The sequence below is a fragment of the Lissotriton helveticus genome, chromosome 9 (genome assembly GCF_964261635.1).
Source record: "Lissotriton helveticus chromosome 9, aLisHel1.1, whole genome shotgun sequence".
Taxonomy (NCBI): domain Eukaryota; kingdom Metazoa; phylum Chordata; class Amphibia; order Caudata; family Salamandridae; genus Lissotriton; species Lissotriton helveticus.
Genome location: NC_136070.1, coordinates 1,042,211,572 through 1,042,232,717, shown reverse-complemented (window position 1 = coordinate 1,042,232,717; position 21,146 = coordinate 1,042,211,572). Strand labels below are relative to the sequence as shown.

Here is a 21,146-nt window from a genome sequence, read left to right as displayed (position 1 = left end):
TTAATTTAAAGGATAAACAGAACAGTGCAATGTTTCGTTGAATAATCATAGCTTGGTGTGGATATCGTAGTATTAATGTGTTGTCTGTGAGTGTGTACTGCGCTATTGTGAGGAAGTGATGGTACGCCCCACCCACAAACTTGGAAACACTTTGAATAACATGTGGTACCTGTCCTTCTGGGAAAATTAGAAATAAGGAGTTTTGGGTGAAGCGTGACAGGCTTGTGAAAGGAGCGCATTTGTGGGGAAACTGTCAGAGCGGCTGACTTTAGAACTGGGGAACCAAGTTCGAGTCGGCTCGACATCCTATGATCCTGGGCAAATCACTTGATCTCTCTGTGCCTAAAAACTTATTTAGCGTATACATAAATGTATGATTTGTACCAATAATATCTTTTGCCACAAGGTGAACCTTGTAGTCACAGATTTTACTTTCCATCAAGGATCTAAAAAACTGTCCAAACTATTAGTATTGCAATTTACATGTCTAGACTTCATCAATTAAAGGAAATTGAAACATGTTTCATTCCTGTAGCACCATTATTCTCTAAAAAGGAAATGTAATTCCTAAGACCATGGGTTAAATAACATCTCAGACTGAAGCCATATGCTTGACTAAAACTGCTACAGTAGGACAGTCAAAGGGTTTCTCAAATTATGCAAACACAAGAAGATGCTGCACAGAGCGCTGAATCTTTTCAGACACTCACCCCCAGTCACAGATCTGGGTTGAATCCATCATCGCTCTTTAGCTCACTTCGTTACCTCAGTTTAGCCCCAGCTATATGCAAATCAGTCTTGACCCTGTGCCTTATGGGAACAGTCCAGCCCGAACTGCCAAGCAAGGTCTTCCCTGAACCAAAACCAAGCATCCTGGAACCAGTTTCGGGGTAACACCCCTCATCAGCCAGGCTAGGTTGAATCCATGTTTGAAAGATGCGCTGGTCACGGACGTAATTTTACACACATTGTTTACAAGGTTTCAATTACAGAAAAGTTAGCAAAATGACTGTCAGAGTCAGCAATGCACTCTATAAGTTGCATAGCATCTTGAACTAGATCCATGTTTGAAAGATGCTCTGGTCAAGGACGTAATTTTACACACATTTATTTTCAAGGGTTCAATTACAGAAAAGTTACTATCACTGGGGTCCTAAAGTAAAGATATGAACCTGCTAGGCACATTGTCCTCAATGATGCCCTTTCTGATTTTGCAGTGATTTTATCATTGATGCCTTAGAACCCCCCTTATCAGCCAGGCTAGCTTGAATTCAGTGGCAAAGTGAGCAAGGGAGCCACGTCTGGGCATACCCTGCCAACTTAGGACGAACAAAGCAAACAAAAGAAGATGCGGAACGGAGCGCTGAATCTTTTCAGACACTCACCCCCAGTCACAGATCTGGGTTGAATCCATAATCGCTCTTGAGCTCACTTCGTCACCTCAGTTTAGCCCCAGCTATATGCAAATCAGTCTTGACCCTGTGCCTTATGGGAACAGTCCAGCCCGAACTGCCAAGCAAGGTCTTCCCTGAACCGAAACCAAGCATCCTGGAACCAGTTTCGGTGTAACACCTCATCAGCCAGGCTAGCTTGAATCCATGTTTGAAAGATGCGCTGGTCAAGGACGTAATTTTACACACATTTGTTTTCAAGGTTTCAATTACAGAAAAGTTAGCAAAATGACTGTCAGAGTCTGCACTGCACCCTAGATGTTGCATAGCATCTTGAACTAGATACTTGCTGGAAGACAGACACATACCATTTTAAATTAATAGAACAACTGAAATTCACCAGTAATAGTTGTCTCTAGTAACTATCACTGGGGCCCTAAAGTAAAGATATGAACCTGCTAAGCACATTGTCCTCAAAGTCGCCCTTTCCGATTTTGCATTGATTTTATCATTGATGCCTCAGAACATGTCGCGAGCGGTGTAATATAGGAGGTAATTAGCAGTGCATGGTAAGGGCATGGGTTATAATTATTTTATGGCACCAGTTTAAGTCACTTGAGATAACTATAACTAGTTAATTCCTTTGGTTTCGTTTGTTTAAAACAGTATGTTTTAACAGACATTTTCACTTAACTGTAACTTCCCTTTAACCTTTGTTTTTTTTCAGTCAAGTTTTTTTTACTATAAAGAATGTTCTCATTGCAATTCTAAACTATATTGTCACTTTGTTTTTTTCCGTGAATTTCTTTTCTCTTTAAGGTAAATTAAGATGTCCAGCGTCTTATGCGGCGTGGGGATGGGTACAGGGCTTGGCCTGCAGGAAGACCTGCGTCCAACCTCCCCCTCCCACCATGAGCACCATACCCCCGCTTGCACCCTACCCTTGTTTTGGACAGCCTTCAGTCGTGGGCAGTGTGCAGTTGGACACGCATGGCAGACTATGTGATGAAACATTATGAAGGGTGTCATTTTAGGTAAGGCAGACCTACTAACTTTGTCAAAGGATCAGAACACCGAAATATAAAAAGTGGGCCTATTGGCTTTATCAAAGGGTCAGCACATCAACATACAGCAGATATATTGGCTCTGTCAAAAAGTCACCAATGATTATAATCAAATATATACTTCTGATATAGCATAAATGCTGGTCATTCTTTATACAACACGAAAATAACTTTTGAGAACAAAAACTACCACACGACAACAAATGTGCACATTCACATGATAGGTGACCGACAATGATTTTCAGAAAAACATAGTACAAACACCATAAAAGAGTGCTTAGAGTTGTAGAAATAGAAATAATTCATATATTGGTTTTAATATGTTAAAAATCCTCTTTTCTGATGGCTTAAACAATGTCGAAATGAAAATTCATAAAAGTATTCACTGCTATTATGCAAATTGATATATACTAAAATGGCAAGTTATATATGCATGCATACATGAGTCTCATTAGCATTCCCATAGGGGAAGGGGTCCCCTGAGGAACCCTTCCCATTTGCGAGTGCCTTACCGCCCTTCTGAGAAGGGTGGTAAACTGCAAGTGTTTTGCGACCGAAATTGCAGTCGCAAAACATTCATACATGGGTTCTGGACTCGCTATTAGGAACGGACGCCCTGAGCATGCCCCTTCCTAATAGCAAGTTGCTAACTCTATTTTGCGAGTCAGTAGCGACTCGCAAAATAGGGTTGGTACATTCGCCACACTTTTTTTGCAGTCGTAAACGGGCCTAAAACCCATTTGCGACCATAAACAAAGGTCGTACATCTGGACCCTTAGTCTGTATGTCCTGCTTGTGTGACTATCTAGTTTGCTTTCAGAGCTCTTGTATGTCATGCTTATACGGTAATTTAACCATTATATTACTAATGGAAGCTGTGCTGTATATTGCAATTTCTTGTTCTCTCTGTCTATCTATGTATCTATCTATGTATCTATCTATATATCTAGAAAAATCTAGCTATGCAACTCAGTCCCTCCACATAACCTTTTCTATCCATGTGTCTTTGCAAGCCTCTCTATGTGCGCATCTCTTGAACCATCTATTAGTAATAAAGATGCAAAACAAATTACAAAAAGGGTGTTAGCAAAAGCAAGAGGCTAACAGCCAACACCAGACTTAGTTTTCTAGGTTTGGTGTTAGCCAAGACCTTTATGTTTTACTAAAAGTGCCTGTATAACATAAACAAATGAATGACAGATTTGTAGAGTAAAGCTACTCAACAGAACATACCTGCACGGAAATATCCAAATCTCTGTCAGCCACATGCCCTAAATTAAGGCAAAAGGATGGGTTTTAAGTGTCGTCTTAAACAAGGCTTCCTGGGGGTCTAGCCCTCAAAGAATAGGAAAGCAGGTTCCACTCCTTTCTAGCCATTACCAAAAAGGAACAGCCCCTGCAGTTGACCCTCTGGAATGTTGCCACCCTGACCAGAAGGATTCAAATGAGTTTAGCTAGGGATCCATATAGATGTTTAAAAATGTTGGGCTGAGTGAAGTGCCCTGTGGCACCAAGAATGCTAACCTTTTGCTAGATGAGACATATGGAGCAAACCAAATGTCCCGATTTCTCCATGTAAAAAAATATTTTAACCATTGCCCTTAAAGATCTTTGATAACGAACTCGATCAAGCCCTGCAACAAAACTGGGTGGAAGACAGTATCCGAACACTACTGAGAGGATGAGCAGCATAAATGCAGAACCTCTAACTTCATCCAGCATGGACTTGATAACCTTCGATACCTCAAGCAAAACTGTTTCTATGCTTTTGGCAAAAGCCCAATTATGTGTACTGGAGAAGAATATTCTCATTCAGGTAACTGGAGATAGTTGGATGTTGACAATTTTTTGTCTTTTTTTGAGCCAGTTAGCCATTGGGGATTTTCAATCATACTTTATCCATTTGTCTGTTGTGTCATTAACATTTTCTTCCACTTACCACAGCATGCATTGGGCAATGGGTCAGCCCACTTCAGCCACTGACTGACTTCACTGTGAGCTAAGGCATGCTTCCCTTTCACAAGGAGCACAGCCACACACAAACTAGTCCGCTCCAATGTCAGGAAATTCAATAGTATTGTGGGCATTTTTTTAGATCAATAAATATGTTTTAATGAGGACTTGCCAGCATCCCCAACAATATTATTTTGCAAAACCCATGACAGAATAAAACAATAATTTTAACCCATTCCAGCGTCAGCCGTTCCTCGGCCGTCCAACGTCACAGTGGGTGTTTGCGGAGGACGGCCGGGGGCCGTCCGAACTCCGCCCACTTATTAATTCTGCAGCACCGCGGCGAAATTCGCGCCTCGGTCAAGGTGTTAAAGACTTATTGGCTTTGCAAATGCTTGTTTTAGATAAATATTGAGTTACAGCTAAATTACATATATTTGCAGCAATGCCAGTTCAATGTTTAAATGAGTAATTTATTCTCTATGCCCTGCCCAAAATATCCAATACAGACTAGTCCAAGGGATGGCAGCAAAATAAGGTGCTGTAAATGTAAACAATATGATGGTGCCACTTCCCGCTAATTTACTGCCTAGCATGGGTTTGACTATGAGTAGTGCACCAGGTGCAGCAACGTACCCCAATTATAGCACTGCAGTTATATTTTTCACAAGCCGCCCAGAGGATGAGGAGCACATTTTTTGCTTGCAATGGGGCATTGAGCGCCTTTGATATGCTACTGATGCACAGTCCTTACAAGCACTACATTTAAATTTGGGTGGCACACAAAACAGCTTTAGAACTCATAAAGATTGTTTAGTTTGGTCGACAAAATAAGTGAAAATGTGCTAACTTGCATCACTATATCAGAGCTGAAAGTTAAGTGCTGCTTTGTCAGCCTGTAAGGTCAAGTGTGCACTGGGGTGAAGATGCACTGATGCACACACTCAAACACACACAACCCAATCAGAGATTAAATTCACCCTGCTCATGCTCACTGCAAAGCGGATCCTGGAGCAGTCCAACATCGCAGGCTAGCTGTCTAGGGCTGTATACATCATCTCACAATGGAAAAAGTAAATTAAATAAAACAACTTTTGGTTTAAGTACAAAGTCTGAAATGTCAAAAACGCAGCTGTGGACTGTGAGCTTCAGGAGACAGGGGTCCGGCTGGATGTCTGGGCCTGGATGCTCAGATCTCCATTGCCAGTGTGTAGTAGTGAAGCAGACTGCTATGGTTCCGCCTCCCAGGTAGTTCAGGGTCTCTTATTTCGCATCTTCTAATGAAAGTAGCTTTTGGCAAACTTCAGAGTGTTCGTGAGGGGCGAGAGGGTCTTTTAAAAATATGGGCGGGTGAGTCATGCACAATTTATGTATTTTCAAGTTTTAAAATGAAAAATAGCGGCAGCTGCCTCTAACTTGCCCCACCATACTACATGTATTTGTTTGTGCACAAATAGTGCTTCGACAAGAAGGGCTGTATATAGCGCTTTAAACATAACATATGACACGGCTGCTGGGTGGATTACAGATCTGAGAGATTTAGAGTTATATTATGTAGGTATGAATGTACATTAATCAATCAATCAATCAATCAATCAGATTTATATAGCGCGCTACTCACCCGCTAGGGTCTCAAGGCGCTGGGGGGGAGGGGTCCGTTACTGCTCGAAAAGCCAGGTCTTGAGTTGCTTCCTGAAGGAGAGATGGTCCTGGGTCAGCCGTAGGTGGATGGGGAGGGAGTTCCATGTCTTGGCCGCCAGGTAGGACAAGGATCTTCCTTCGGCGGTGACTCTGCGAATGCGTGGTACGGTGGCGAGGGCGAGGCTGGTCGATCGCAGCTGGTGGGTGGGGGTGGAGAAAGTGAGGCGGTTGTTGAGGTACTTGGGGCCCAGGTCGTGGAGAGCCTTGTGTGCGTGGGTGAGGAGCCTAAACGTGATCCTCTTGCTGACGGGGAGCCAGTGCAGGTCTCTCAGGTGGGCGGAGATGTGGTTGTGGTGGGGGATGTCCAGGACGAGTCGTGCGGAGGCGTTCTGTATGCGCTGGAGTCTTTTCTGTAGTTTGGATGTGGTTCCAGCGTAGAGGGTGTTCCCGTAGTCCAGTCAGCTGGTGACGAGGGCCTGGGTGACCGTCTTCCTGGTTTCGGTGGGGATCTATCGAAAGATCTTTCGGAGCATGCGCAGGGTGTTAAAACAGGATGACGAGACGGTGTTGACTTGTTTGGTCATCGAGAGGGAGGAGTCCAGGATTAAGCCCAGGTTTCGTGCGAGGTCCGTTGGCTTGGGGGTGGTGCCCAGGGCAGGGGGCCACCAGGAGTTGTCCCAGGTGGAGGGGGATGATCCCAGGATGAGGACTTCCGTCTTGTCTGAGTTCAGTTTCAGAAGGCTGTTCTTCATCCACTCGGCGACGTCTTTCATTCCTTCGTGTAGGCTGGCTCTGGCGGTGGCGGGGTCGTTGGTGAGGGAGAGGATCAGCTGGGTGTTGTCGGCATAGGAAATGATGTTAAGGTTGTGTTGGCGTGCGATGGCTGCGAGGGGGCTCATGTAGACGTTGAAGAGGGTCGGGCTGAGCGAGGATCCTTGAGGTACGCCGCAGATGACTTCGGTGGCTGCGGATCGGAACGGGGGGAGGCGGACTCTCTGGGTTCTTCCGGCGAGGAACAAGATGATCCACTCCGGTGCCTTCTCTTGGATTCCGGTGTTGCTGAGGCGCTGTATTAGTGTGCGGTGGCAAACTGTGTCGAACGCTGCAGAGAGGTCCAGGAGGATGAGGGCAGCTGTTTCCCTGTTGTCGAGCAGGGATCTGATGTCTTCGGTGGCTGTGATGAGGGCGGTCTCGGTGCTGTGGTTGGCTCGGAAACCGGACTGTGAGGGGTCGAGGGATCCGTTTGTCTCGATGAAGGTGGCGAGCTGTTTGTTGACGGTCTTCTCGATGACTTTGGCAGGAAAAGGGAGGAGCGAGATCGGGCGAAAGTTCTTGAGGTCGGTGGGGTCCGCTGTCGGTTTCTTCAGGAGGGCGCTGAGCTCGGCAGGCTTCCAGCTCTCCGGGAAGGTGGCGGTGGTGAAGGAGATGTTGACGATGTCCCGGAGTTGGGGTGCGATGATGGAGTCGGCCTTGTTGAAGACGTGGTGGGGGCAGGGGTCGGTTTGGGATCCGGAGTGGATGGTGTTCATCGTGCGGGTGGTGTCTTCGGTGCTGACCGGGGTCCAGTTGCAGAGGGTGGTGGTGGGGGGCTTTGGTTCGGTGGTTGGGTGCGTGCTCTGTGCACGGAAGCTGTTGTGTATGTCTGCGATCTTGCGGTGGAAGAATGAGGCGAGTGAGTCGCAGAGGTCTTGCGAGGGTGTGATGTCGTTGTTTCCGGCGCTGGGGTTGGAGAGCTCTTTGATGATGCTGAAGAGTTCCTTGCTGTTGTGGGTGTTGTTGTCCAGTCGTTCTTTGAATGTTGTCCTTTTGGTGGTGCGGATCAGCTGGTGGTGTATGCGGGTGGCGTTCTTGAGGGCTGTCATGTTTCCTGTGGTCTGGTCGTGGCGCCAGGCTTTTTCGAGGGTGCGGCAGTTTTTCTTGGAGGTTTTGAGTTCGTTGGTGAACCACGAGGCTTTCTTGCTGCCGGGTCTGCTGGGTGGGTTCTTCATAGGTGCAAGGTAATCGGCGCAGTTGGTGAGCCACTGTGTGAAGTTGCGGGCTGCTTCGTTGGGGTCCGTTGTGTTGGCGGGAGGGTTCTGGCTGAGGGAGGTGGTGAGCTGGTCGGTGGTGATCTTGCTCCAGCTCCTGCGGGGAACCTGTTGCGGGTGGTGGTGGGTCGTGATCCTCCTGAAGTTGAAGTGGACACAGCTGTGATCAGTCCAATGAAGTCCGGTGGAGTGGCTGAAGGAGATGTGCTTGCTGGAATAGAAGACGGGGTCAAGCGTGTGGCCGGCGTAGTGGGTGGGGGTGTTCACCAGTTGCTTGAGTCCGAGTTTGGCGAGGTTGTCCAGCAGGGTGGTGGTGTTGTTGTCATTGTTGTTCTCCAGGTGGCAGTTGAGGTCCGCTAGGAGGATGTAGTCTGAGGAGGTGAGGGTGTGCTGGCTGATGAAGTCTGTGATGGCTTCGCTGAATTGTGTGCGTGGTCCCGGGGGTCTGTAGATGAGAGTGCCTCTGAGGGTGGTCTTGGGGTCGGTGTGTATCTGGAAGTGAAGGTGCTCGGCGGCGGTGAGGGTGTCGTCGGAGTTGGTCGTGACGCGGATGGTGTTTCTGTGGACGATGACGATGCCTCCTCCGGTCTGGATGACGCGGTCCCTCCGGGTGATCTTGTATCCGTCCGGGATGGCTATGGCGATGTCGGGCACTGAGGAGGCGTTCATCCAGGTTTCCATGAGGAAGGCGACGTCTGGTGATGTTGTGTCGAGCAGGTTCAAGAGTTCGACGGCGTGTCTGTGGACTGAGCGGGTGTTGAGCAGGATGCACTTGAGGTGGTTGTTGCTGGAGCCTGGCCTTTCGGGTGCGGTGCAGGTCCGGAGGCAGGTGAAATTGCAGACTTGGCAGGTGAAGGGTCCATGGGTGCGTTTGGGGGTGGCTCGGTAGCAGGCGGGGTTCCGACCGGGTTTGAGTGCGTTGAGGGTGGCGGCGTCGTAGGTCCGTCATGTGGGCTGGCAGCGTCGGGGGCCAGGGGTCCTGGCGCCGGGCGCGGGCCAGGCGCGGACGGGCGCAGACGGGCTTGCCTTGGGCGCAAGTCCGCTGCGCTTCCGTGCGTCGACCTCCATAAATGGCGAAGTGGGAGGGAGGAGCAGCTGGGAGGCGGGAGTGGGGTGGCCAATGGGCGGACGAGGGAGGGGTACAGAAGAAAAAAGAGGGCGGGGGCGCAGGGGAGCATCGGCGGGGAGCGGGGAGGGGGAGATGCGGCAGGAACAGTCAAGGGCCACACGGAACGGCAAAAATTACAGGGGCCAACAAAAACAAAGATACTGGCACTAACTTACTGGTCACAGCGCAAACAACAGCAGACAGGCACTCAGCTGGCGAGAGTGCGGGGGACACGAGCACAGGGGCGATCAGCGCCGCTCTGGAGCCAGACAGCAGCTGAGGGCTCAAGGCAGCAGCGGAGGGGTCAGGGGTCCTGGGCACTCACGGGGGGGGAGCCGCGCGGTGTGTGGAGCGACCGGCCCTGCAAGCAGGGTCAAGGGTCACAGCTCACCACCGTGCGGCGACCTCCATAAATGGCCAAGTGGGAGGGAGGAGCAGCTGGGAGGCGGGAGCAGGGTGGCCAATGGGCGGACGAGGGAGGGGTACAGAAGAAAAAAGGGGGCGGGCCGCAGGGGAGCAGCGGCGGGGAGGGGGAGATGCGGCGGGAACAGTCACGGGCAACACGGAACAGCAAAAATTACAGGGGCCAACAAAAACAAAGATACTGGCACTAACTTACTGGTCACAGCGCAAACGACAGCAGACAGGCAGTCAGCTGGCGAGAGTGAGCGGGACACGAGCACAGGGGCGATCAGCGCCGCTCTGGAGCCAGACAGCAGCTGAGGGCTCAAGGCAGCAGCGGAGGGGTCAGGGGTCCTGGGCACTCACGGGGGGGGGAGCTGCGCGGTGTATGGAGTGACCAGCCCTGCAAGCAGGGTCAAGGGCCAGAGAGTAAACCTACTTACAAAGCAAAAAAGCATTGTGTATTAGTGCAGTGCATCGAAAGAAGATAGAGAGGCAGGGTAAGCAGTGAGTTACAGGACAATCAGGGCTGAGGATAGAGGAGGATTTGGATGAGAAAGCCATTGGGTTAGGGAATTTGAAAATAGGGTAAATGCCAATGATATTGAAAAGGTTAGAAGGTAATGAGTTGTTGCTTAAAGACCAAGGCTTTGATCTCCTTCCTGAAAACGGCCAGAGATTATGTATGAGTATGACAGACTAAGATAAAGTTATACATCCTCCATGCATGGCTCGAGAATGCTTGACATTCGGTCTGAATTTGGGTCTGTAGCTTTGCGTCTTCTTAAGACCAATGGTTGGTTTGGTCTTAGTTGTCAGCAGCCGCGGCCGGCAGTGGGAGTACCTACAGGGCGGTGACATGGGAAGGGGGAGGGGCAGGGAGGGGGCTAGTAATGTATGGATTACGGAGTTTTATAGGTAAGTAAACATTTAAATAAATAAAACAAATTTTGTTGCGTGCACTGCATCGCATTTGGTGATGCAGTGCACTCAACGATATTCGTTTTATTTATTTAAATGTAAAACTCCATAATCCATACATTACTACCCCCCACCCTTCCCCTCCCCCTCCCCACATCACCGCCCTCCAGGTACTCCCACTGCTGGCCGCGGCTAGATGTTGATAACTAGAGGTATAAGACCAGCCACATTTTATCAAGCCATTTCAATGGCTGATGTTCTTTCTAGCGATGATGACATGAGGAAATGTAGGAGGCTATACAGAGTTTACTCTGCATAACCATGTATACATTCTTGTGAAAGGGACATCATCCAATTTTTGGCAGCTGTCCCACTTCTGCAAAACTATAAATAAAACTCATAGTCACAGTTTGAGATAGGCCTTGGGCGTTGGGCAAGCAAGGCAGTTTATCTGGGCCTTGCTGTGACCAAATGTAACCTTAAGTTGAGCTGAGGTTTCATCCAAGTATTGGGGAATACTAACACCCGGGTCCACCTAAAGGTTTTCGGGGGCCACCTTGCACAAGTTTAAAATCACTGGTAAGAGAATTGAGTCGTAGGAGACACTACATGTTGTTGAATAGTGAGGATATGGTTGGAATATACCTGTGAGAATCCCAGAGATGTAAAATTATTTACATATTTATAGATTTCAGATGTGAATAGGAGTTTGGGCATTTATGAAGATGAGGTAGTGTTTTGGGTGTCAATTGGAGGAGGTGGCATTGAAGGGAAGTTGTAGAATAGTGGTCAGAAGAGATGAAGTGTACAAAGAAGTTTAAGAATAGGTTAAGAACAGGTAGGGGCAGTTAAATGCCGTGTGTAATATTCTGCTTGGGCTGTATAAGCTGAGAATGAGAGAGAACTGGTGAGAACGTACACCAGACTTCCCTGAATACTAAGCTGAGGATTTTTTGTCACCTCATTTTGTAAGGGGGTGGTGGCCAGGACAGAACCTTGGGTGATGCCTGCAGGTCACAGAAACTATGGAACATAGAAAGGGCAATATGATACAAAGAAAAGGTGATCTGTTAAGTAGAGAAAGTACCCGTCAAATGTTGAGTATTGGTTTCAAGTGAGGTGAGTCTAACATGATGGTCTGGGCGGTCCACTGTGTCACAAGAAACCTAGAGAACTTGATGAATGAAAAGGATAGAAGAGTGGTGAATGTGGTGAGTAACAGTGTTAACGTTAGAAGCATGGATTGTCATGGTTGCAGCAGAGTCAGTCAGAACCCAGATTGCATGGGAAATAGACTAAGTAGATTCCATAGGATTGGAGTATGTCTGTTATAGGCAAATTGTTTGGGGGATTCAGATTAAATGGGGATTATGGAGAGTGAGTGATAATAGTGAGAAGATGAAAGGTTCATCGTGAGTTTCTTGTATTGGGGAGCAATGAAGACTGTATGTAGGATGGGTAGGTGCCAGTGGGTGGTTCAGCAGTTTAAAGAAACATATTATCAGACAGTTTATGTTTAGGGGCTTGATAGAGGATTCAAAAGGTCAGATGTCGTGCACAATGGTTTGATACCTATGTGGATAGGAATACGCCCATCTGAAGAGGTGTGGTGCAGGAAGGATTGACTAAAGGTGGGGAAGGGGCAGGGGAGTGCTGTAAAGAAGCAGAGAGAGATGACGGCTGGCCTTTTCATGCACCATGGAGCATAAGAAGCTGACTGTGCTGCTGCCATCATTGCACCAAACTAACAAGGTTTGCAAACAGCCCCTGAGTCACTGGGAGAACAAGCAAGCAAAATAACCTCACTGGCAAATTGAAATTCAGACTTCTATCGAGCGTATGTCCTAAATCAAATGGAATAAGTGATGCACTCTAAAGCAAGTTTATCCAAATGTATTTTGCTAGTCCTCAGGGACAGTTATCAATTAAAGTTATTAGAAGGTGATAGGATACATCTCATTGTATCACAAAATGCTTCTCATTGTGTCAGGATTGCTACATTTACAGGGCAGGGATACGTTGGACATTGACCATGGTGGTCTCTGTCCAACCTACCCCTCCCCATCACAATAATCGGCGAGCTAGTCATGGCGACTTAAGAGACTAGTGTCCGGTGTATCGTAGTAATGTGGGGTGGGGTGGGGTATGGAAGGGTTGGGATGAACTTTGTGAGCTCCAGTTGTGAACACAGAAGAAAGATCAGTTATGTTTCTTTCTTTGGCACCACTTCTACATCGGCTCTATGACTAACTCTAGTTCTTTTCATAACACCAAGGCAGGAACATCAATTCTTCTCCTTTGTCCAAACCCCGAAATGCCTAATGATTGAACTAAGCACTTAGAAAGAGAACTGATAGTGATCCAGAAAAAGGTGACAATCAGCCAGTGCAGCTCCTTAAGGTGGCCCTATGGAGATGGGAAAAGGACTGCGCAGAAAAAAACCTGTAGGCGTGTGGAGTCACTTACTACACACAGCTGTAGGGGATCTCCATTCCTTCTATAAAGTGCACACTGCTGCTATCTGCTGTGTATTTCATTGAATGTGCTGCCAACAGGGCAGGCGCAGGTTCGCGACTGCCCTGATGGCAGCACATTAATTGTATAGGGCTCTCTAACCCTGTTTGCACCCAGTAGAGAAAGAACCAGTCACATGTTCAGTATTGGTTCCAAGTGAGAAGAACCTAACAAGAAGGTCTGGGTGGTCCACTCTGTCAAAATAAACCTGGAGAACTCGATGAATGAAAAAGGATAGATGAGTGGAGAATGTGTTGGGTAACAGTGTTGAAGTTATCAGTGGCACAACAGGGACACTGTGCCCTGTCTATAGTACGGACCCAGGTGTTTCACCAACAATATTAACGGGCAAGTACGTTACATAAAGGGACAGTGTCATCTCCTGATGACCCCTAAATGACACCCCTGATATCTGGAACTGACTCACTTAAATTGTGCAAATTTATTTCTGACTTGTCAATGCTTAGAGTCCACCCAGGCAGTAGTCCATAGAGGAAGCATACACAACGTATATGAAATCCCATCAACCCTTAATTGAAGTCATTGATGATCTAACAGGAGTTCAATATGTTCATCAAGTTTCAGGTTTTTTTTCTTAAACATTCCTTAAAATTTCCATCAGCTCTTTTCATCCAGTTCCCTGCTGTACTTTGGATGAAGGGCGAGCAAACCACAGGGTCTTTTACATTGGGAACGAATAATAACATGCTTTGGGTTTAGGATTGTGAATCTGGCCCATATAAGAACAAACGAACTGTAGTTCCAGCATATTATCTTAAATAACTGAGCAAATGAAGCCTCAGAAAGTCTTGGTGAGCAGTGCAAAACTACCAATAGAAGACACTTCCTTTAACAGTCATCTTCACTGGTTTTGAATTTTTGTATGAAAAATTCAGTCATGACATATAGAAAATAAATGAGAAATAGGGTTCCAAAAGAGACGAGGAGATGTTTAAAAGCACAACTGTTAAATCTGTCTTACATGATAAGGCCACTGTCTACCAGGGGAGTGCAGCTTCCGCCTGCTACAATTTTACACCACTCACTTTTGCCATCTTCTGCAAGGCATTGGATTCCAATGTCCTCCTAGGCTAAAAACATGGGCAATTGACCTACATAAATCAGCCCCCCCCAAAAAAAAAAAATGAAGGCACCTGCAAGAACTGAAATGCCAATCCTAACCAGGCTCACGGTTAGTTGACTTGTACAGGAGGAGCAGCAGCACAACAATTGCTGTATTTGATTCACCTGGTGAGATATTTCCATAATAGGAAAAGAGTTCAGATCCAGAGCACAGCTACTGCCTGCCCCACTACCATTTTGGTAAAAGGTGCTGAAGCCTCACTAGCCCACGGTTGCTCAGCTGTATAAGCTACCCTATCACAATTAGTGGCAGAACCCATGAAAAAGCAGGCCCTTCCTTCACCTTGATTTTGACCCACATCAATTCTGTGTTGACCTATGATCTGACCACTTTTATGGCACTGCCACTAAGCACACACCACTTCATCCTATCATCCTATCACTGTAAACTCAGACCACCATGAGAAAAGATCACCCTTAAGGCATTGATTCCCTTCACACAATTATATTAACAGAGGCCCGCTAATGTGATGACCATAACCAAAGCATTGAATGCTAGCACTTAACCCCTTAAGTGCGCCGTCGGCCAACGGCTGTCGCGAGCACTACCTCGGTTGTGCTACGCAAGTCTGTTGGCCGACACGGCCCCGCCCATGCTATAGAATGCACGCACCGCGGCGGCAGGTTAAAAGACCTCAACTATATTTACCCCCTCAAATCTTGCCACCATTCTACTCCAAGTTCTGAGAACAAAATATTATTGATTGCCAGTAATGGCCAAGGAAGAGCATCAGGCTACAAAACTGGCACCAAAACCACTCTTCAGTAGCCAAAGCAACATGTAAAGCCGCAATCAGAGAATTAAAATCCACCCACTTCAGGAACTGAATCATCACAACAATTACACCACCCATGATCCCGTCCTTGCCATAAAGGAAACTGCACCACTCCTTGGGCCACCACAGTTAAACACACAACTTTGCCCCCATTTACCTCACTCTCTCAAGCCACGGCAATCGCCTTCAAGAGAAAAATATTTTCCTTCTGCCATGCCAACCAGGTTTCAGCTTAAGCCATCAACTAGGGAAACAAGGCATTCCCTTACCCACATCCCCCAGGAAATTAATCATTCTCTTGCCAGTCCATCATTCAAATCCGTACAGCAAGTCTTTCATCCTCCAACTGGCAGAAGATCACAGCTAAACCACTATCACTAGCAACCACAGATCAGGGTCAACCAAAAACCTAATCTCACCCAAATTATTTGAAATCCTCACCCTTAGTGTAGCACTCCCAAACCAACTATTAATCAAATCCTCATTTATTTAGGCCAACATACCTTAAGCATGTGACCATGCTATCATTCCACTACTCAGTGAAAAGCCTCAATATCTAACCTGTCATATGAAACAACACTGATTAAACTATGGCCATCCATTAAAAAAACTAAGAGCTGGTGGTGACCAATTACCCACAATACCACTTGCCCATATAGAGAAATATTAGAATGGCCTCTGCCCGAGATATCCTGGGTGATCCAATCCTCCTAGAGCCTTCAGCACAAGTTAGCTCTAACTACGAAAGTGCATTACTAAACCAGCTTGATCACATGAACCTGAAAGCCATGTTTCCTGCAAGGCCACCTTGTCCTAGAACTACCGTCCTTCAGCCTTCAATTGAACTTTGGTTGCTCTCGAGGGCCTCTCTTGTTATTTAATGTACAGGCCCCCTTCCTAGTTTGCCAGATAGGCAAATGCAGCTTTTCCTTTATACAGCTGTCAAACACACCTAGTTCCTGGTCCAGCTGGTTGAAGACATGGTGCTACATCTTGAACGCAAACGCCTCCCTTTGTTGAGTTCACTGTGTGGATGCACAACATACGGCTTAAGCGATACATCATCAGAAACTCAAGACTGACATTTGGAGAATAATCTAGCTTCGGAAATCCACTTTGTCCTGCACCATGTCAGGTAGATCTGACTTTCTTTGTTGGCTATGTAAACTCACTTACTCAGATATACTCCTGGATAGCAAAAGTCAGAGAAAGCTTCTCAGACAGATTACCTAACCCAGTATGAAAAGAAGCAGCACATCCATTGTGGCATCGAAGTTAACTATAGCAACGTAGGCTCCATCCAGCAAACCACCAGACTACCTCCATTAACACCTGCAACTCCTCATACCTATCATTCCCAGCTTACACTGGCTCCTAGTGTGGAGAAATAATGAATACTAAAAGTTGAACACCATACATAGTGTCTCCTACAATCAAAGTTCCTCTTCTTATCTGACACCTTCTCACTCCCCTGCCCCCCACACACATGTACACTCCTTTTCATTAAACATAAAATGTTCCTGCAGATCCACTGTTTCAGGAAATCTAAACCCGGATGCCACTCAGTTGGAGTTGCTGCCTCTGGGTGCCCACTTCATTCAAGAAAGCTGTGCATTGCATCAAAATCTAACACCCCTTCTATTCCTCAAATACAGCGCCATCCTGTGCTTTTAGTTCTCCTTCAATAGAGAATACGGCACTTTTATGACAATAAACCACTTTATAAAACTATTATTATAACACTGAACATGAATATAAAAGAATAGAAAGATAGCAACTTTGCGTGGTCATTTTTCGCATTAAGCAGTGGTCAGCCATAATGCCATTGTTGATTGTCATGTACTAGGAACAACAGTTTATGCAAACCTCCAAAGGATTTTAAAAAGTATAACCGGTGGCCACCAATGTCACAGCTAAAGAGACAAACAAGCATTGGCAAAGCAGACAGGTCTGGAGTTTGGTACTAGCCTTTTGGCTTTGTCAATGCTGGTTTTCTTTTGTCATGGTTTTTGAAGAACTTTACCAATATCAAACAAAATTCTGAAAACTAAAATATTGTGCTGCTCTCGAAATGCACACATTACCACAGTGGTCCCTGTCATTTAAGGGAACTATTGTGTGTGTGCATGTGCTCCTTGAGAAAGGGCAGAATTGAAGTAAGGTAGTGGCTCAAATCAGCAGACCCACTGGCACATGCTATATATACACTGTAATGGGCGGAAGAAAAATGTGAATGGCACAATAACAGACCAAAGAATGAAGAGGGTTGGGCAAAAGTTCCATAACTTCGTACATTAAGCATACAATTTTAGTAAAATCAAAATATAATGGATAACTCCAGACCTAAAAACGAAGCTACCTTACAGCTATTGTGTATCACTCGTCTGTAAAGCAGGGGATGGAGCATGGTGGGTCTTAGTTCTTATAGGCATGGCCCACACAAACATGACTTATTATTGAGTAGGTGGCTGAATGAGTACGCCCATTATTAAAGAAACGTTGATGAGCACAACTGATCAAGTAGCCCAAAGTCTAAATTGTGTTTCCAGTTGCTTCTACTTATACCCTATTCATTGGTAATGGAACAGGAGACAAGCGCAGGGATCCTGGCAGTGGAGAGGAGGAGGGCAGAAAATGAGGGGGAAAAAATTTAAGGATGGAACTAGTAAATTATCATATTTCTGTGGGTCATCTCAGGGAGAGTGAGCACCTGTCTCGATAATGGGCCATTCAGCACATTATATAAAATTAAACTGATAGGCTGCTGATATTTTGCAGACACTCTGCATTCAGGCGCAATCATACACAAGCATTTTGCAGTAAGGCATTTGAGTCACTCTCACCAGGAATAAGTTCCAAGTGTAAGACCTGCTGCATTAGTAGCTTGTTGCGTGCGTTCATTAGATGACCACATCTTTGTAAACCTCGATGAATTCATTATGGTCATTAACCAAACATACGTGGAAAGCCTAAACATCAATGTCCAGTTTCATTCTGAGCAAGTGGTAGCAAATACATGGCTTCTGAATGCATTGAGAAGGCTGTTTTGCAAAGAAGCAGCACCATTACATTATGTGGTTAACCTCTTGGAGGAGTAAATGTTCTCAATTGTGGTGCGTGCCTCTTGAAATCAAATTGATAATTTGTACCATACCCCAGCCATGGCCCATTTCTCAGATCCCCTTCCACCCTACAAGTTCTTCTCCTATAAGGTGCTCTGCATCACCCCCACTTTCCCCAGGGTTGGTACTTCCACATTGCCCAGCCTGCAATATACAACAGTGACCACTACAATGTTAAAAAATTATTTTTGATTGATTTCCAAACAGAATTGGCCGGAGCTTACACCGCCCAACTTTAAATATCCAGAAATCCTCCCCTTTTAGGAGGGGATACACTATTTTGGCAACATCCCATTCAATGGCAGTAACTCTTACATGCTGTGTCCTCTGTAACCCCCAGACTGAAGCTTCTTTCCTGCAACCATGTGGTTTACGCAATGTCCCACCCTACACATGCTTCTATAAAACGACCAACAATATTGCCGTTTTTTTTAAGTTAATTGTATCTTGCCACTCTGCCACAGAACGGAAATTAGACCGTTATGGACTGATTGTATAAATCCTCGGGTGTACCCCTGTCTCTCAGCTTCCACCTCCCTCAGAGGTCGCGTTCAGACATAGTTTAGGGGAATTCATTGTCCTCGAGCCAAAATACAGCTGCGTTTTTCCACATGACCGAAGCATCTATCTCGTGGCAAGTGTTCAAGTGCTCAGTTCAACCCCGCAGTTCGAAAGCAGAGCAGTCATTTTTCACTTCACAAATAGTGCAGAAGAAACCAGACGCAAAACCCGCGCCACACACGCATGCAACGCAACCTGCGAGTCATTGCAGCTCAAAAGACCCATGCTGAAGCAGAAGCTAAAAATATAAAGCATTTTGTTTTACCTGGGACTCTAACCTAAGTGTGGCGTGTTCTGCTTGATGGTCATTTAGCCGCCAGTTGCAAAATGAAACAGAATCAAAGTGATATTACGACAACGGCAGCGGGGAGCCTGGGATGTCCCAGCACGTTATCGCAGTCCTTGGAGGAGGCTGGAAACAGATCTGTCCCCTGGGGGCAGGAAGAGCGCTGTGCAGGGCTGAACCGAGCAACTAATGCATTATCAACACAGCGAGCAGACACAGCACCCGCTGCAAGCATCGGGAAAAAAAACAAAGCTAGGTCTGCAACGCTGGCAGGCCCTTTGGCTGACAAGGCGCAGCTGGGAAATTTCTCTCTATAAAATCGTGCATTGGAAAAAAATGGGATAAAAACGAATTTTCTTTGAAAGGAACGGCAAAGCATTTGCAATTCATTAGTTCGGAGCCCAGACGGAGCAGCTATGTCCAGGTGGTGCGCTTTCACTCAAGGTCACTATATGGTTATAGGACCTTTTGGGGGCCGAAGTCCAACCCGTAACATCTGAACTGAAAGTCTGTGATCAAGGGTTTCCCAGTTAAATGTATTTGTTTCCAATCACCGCTTCTGTTGAAACCAGAATAAATAGCCTGGGGAAGTAGTATCGAATCCAATTTTAAGTTAAAAAAATAATTCGGCCTTATGCATTCTGAGGTGCCATAATCAATCGAGAATGGACGGTATCTGGCCCTTGGTAGCATGCCAGGGCGCCATATCTGCTTGCAGAAATTGAAAAAAGCCATTGCATCTCACATGTGGATGGATTCCAAGCAAAGCATAAACATCATCTACCCTGCACATCAGAAGCAAACCACAACATAAAAAGCAGAGGGGGCAGGGAGGGGGAAAGGACTTGGTACGTTACCACAAGTCTGGTCTGGCGACTGAGAGCGAAGGCAGCTTCTTCCCGCCGGGCTAGTTTGTTTTGTTCCCTCCTTGGGGGGTTTCTTAGACTTTCTGTCTGCTTAGCTTCGGCTATGCTAGGCGCTTTTAGCAGAGGGTGATGTGTGTGCCGTTCAAAGCCACATACGCTACTGGAGCGGTTCTCCTGTATCATTGCTGTTTGAAGCCCTGTAGGTTGGGAAGTCGCACGCAAAATTGTTGTGGAACTCAGCATTTTTTTGGGCCGTAATTACAGCTTGCATGAGTTTAATGTGTAACTACCCAAAAACATAACCTTTAGGTTGGAATCTTTTCCCTCAAAGAACCGTAGACGCACCATAACTTCATCTGGGCCTATGTTCCAGGTAGGGTTCCTTCCTTTAGAACCGACAAAGTATGTCGACACAGCCTAGCATGCACGTGACCTTGAAGTACCAAAGCTTGCCTTGCCCAGCTCTGCAGATGCCACACACCCAGATGAACTAAATACGTCCGTTCACCCCCCCCCCGTGGTGAAATCACTGCAAGGTGCAAGTAGGCCGTAGACGTGTTGTTGTGTCATATTACCTGAGCGAGTGACGTGTTCAAACACCATGACAAGCCTCTTGATACTCGATTTAGCGACCGGACATTAACTAGAGCTGAGACATATTAGTGAAATAGTATCAGAATTATCGTTTATACTTACTTAGCTTTCAAAGCACGTCCGCTCCCTGCATAGGGAGCATCGCAACGCTTGGGGGTCAAAAGAGCTCAAAACAGACAGCGAATGAAAAGAAAGAAAATACTTTCAATAGCCATGCTTTCAACATTTATTTGAAGATGGACAAGCTCTTGCAAGTATGGATGTAAAATAGGATTTTAACCAGGGAGGTACCACCATGTCTGTCTCGTATATTCGCAGAGGAGTAGCCAAGGCCTTGCCTGGGGATGTTAATTTTGTAGCAGGCTGATAAAAGCTGACCCGACCTCGAACACATTAGGGGCCACCTACGGCTGTAAGTGGGCCGGGTCCTGCTGGTGCCCTCGAAACGGGTCTCTATCGGACTTTGGGGCATATTACCAACAAATAGCGATATTTATCGCTAAGTAGGGTTAGCGACAATATTTTTATCGCCGCGCATCACCGGTTTTTATCACTGAGATAACTTGCTATTAGCAAGGTTTTTCGCAAAAGCGATAAAAATCAGGCGAAATGCGTGAATATCGCTGAGAATACAGCGATATTCACGCATTAGCGACGAAATGCTCTTAGCCATGTTATCCACCTCCCATTGGATAACATGGCTAAGAACTGGTCTGAGCAGGCGTTTTTGGCGATAGCGGGAATATTTCAATTTACTCACTGTTTAGTTGGAGAAAA

General features: G+C 46.3%; 1 protein-coding gene across 6 annotated transcripts in view; it reads right to left on the bottom strand.

The window, feature by feature from the left end:
* Window positions 1-19,899, bottom strand: part of ECM2 (extracellular matrix protein 2) — a 179,399-nt gene extending 159,500 nt beyond the window's left edge. For 4 of the 6 annotated variants that reach the window (XM_078661383.1, XM_078661386.1, XM_078661387.1 and 1 more), the window contains exon 1: window positions 18,095-18,138. In XM_078661383.1, coding sequence (XP_078517509.1) covers window positions 18,095-18,110 — 16 coding nt within the window. In that variant the 5' untranslated portion in view covers window positions 18,111-18,138. Of the gene's footprint in view, window positions 1-18,094; window positions 18,139-18,888; window positions 19,071-19,766 lie in introns of those variants that run through there. The other 2 variants (XM_078661385.1, XM_078661384.1) reach the window with 2 other exon arrangements.
* Window positions 19,900-21,146: the final 1,247 nt, after the last annotated feature.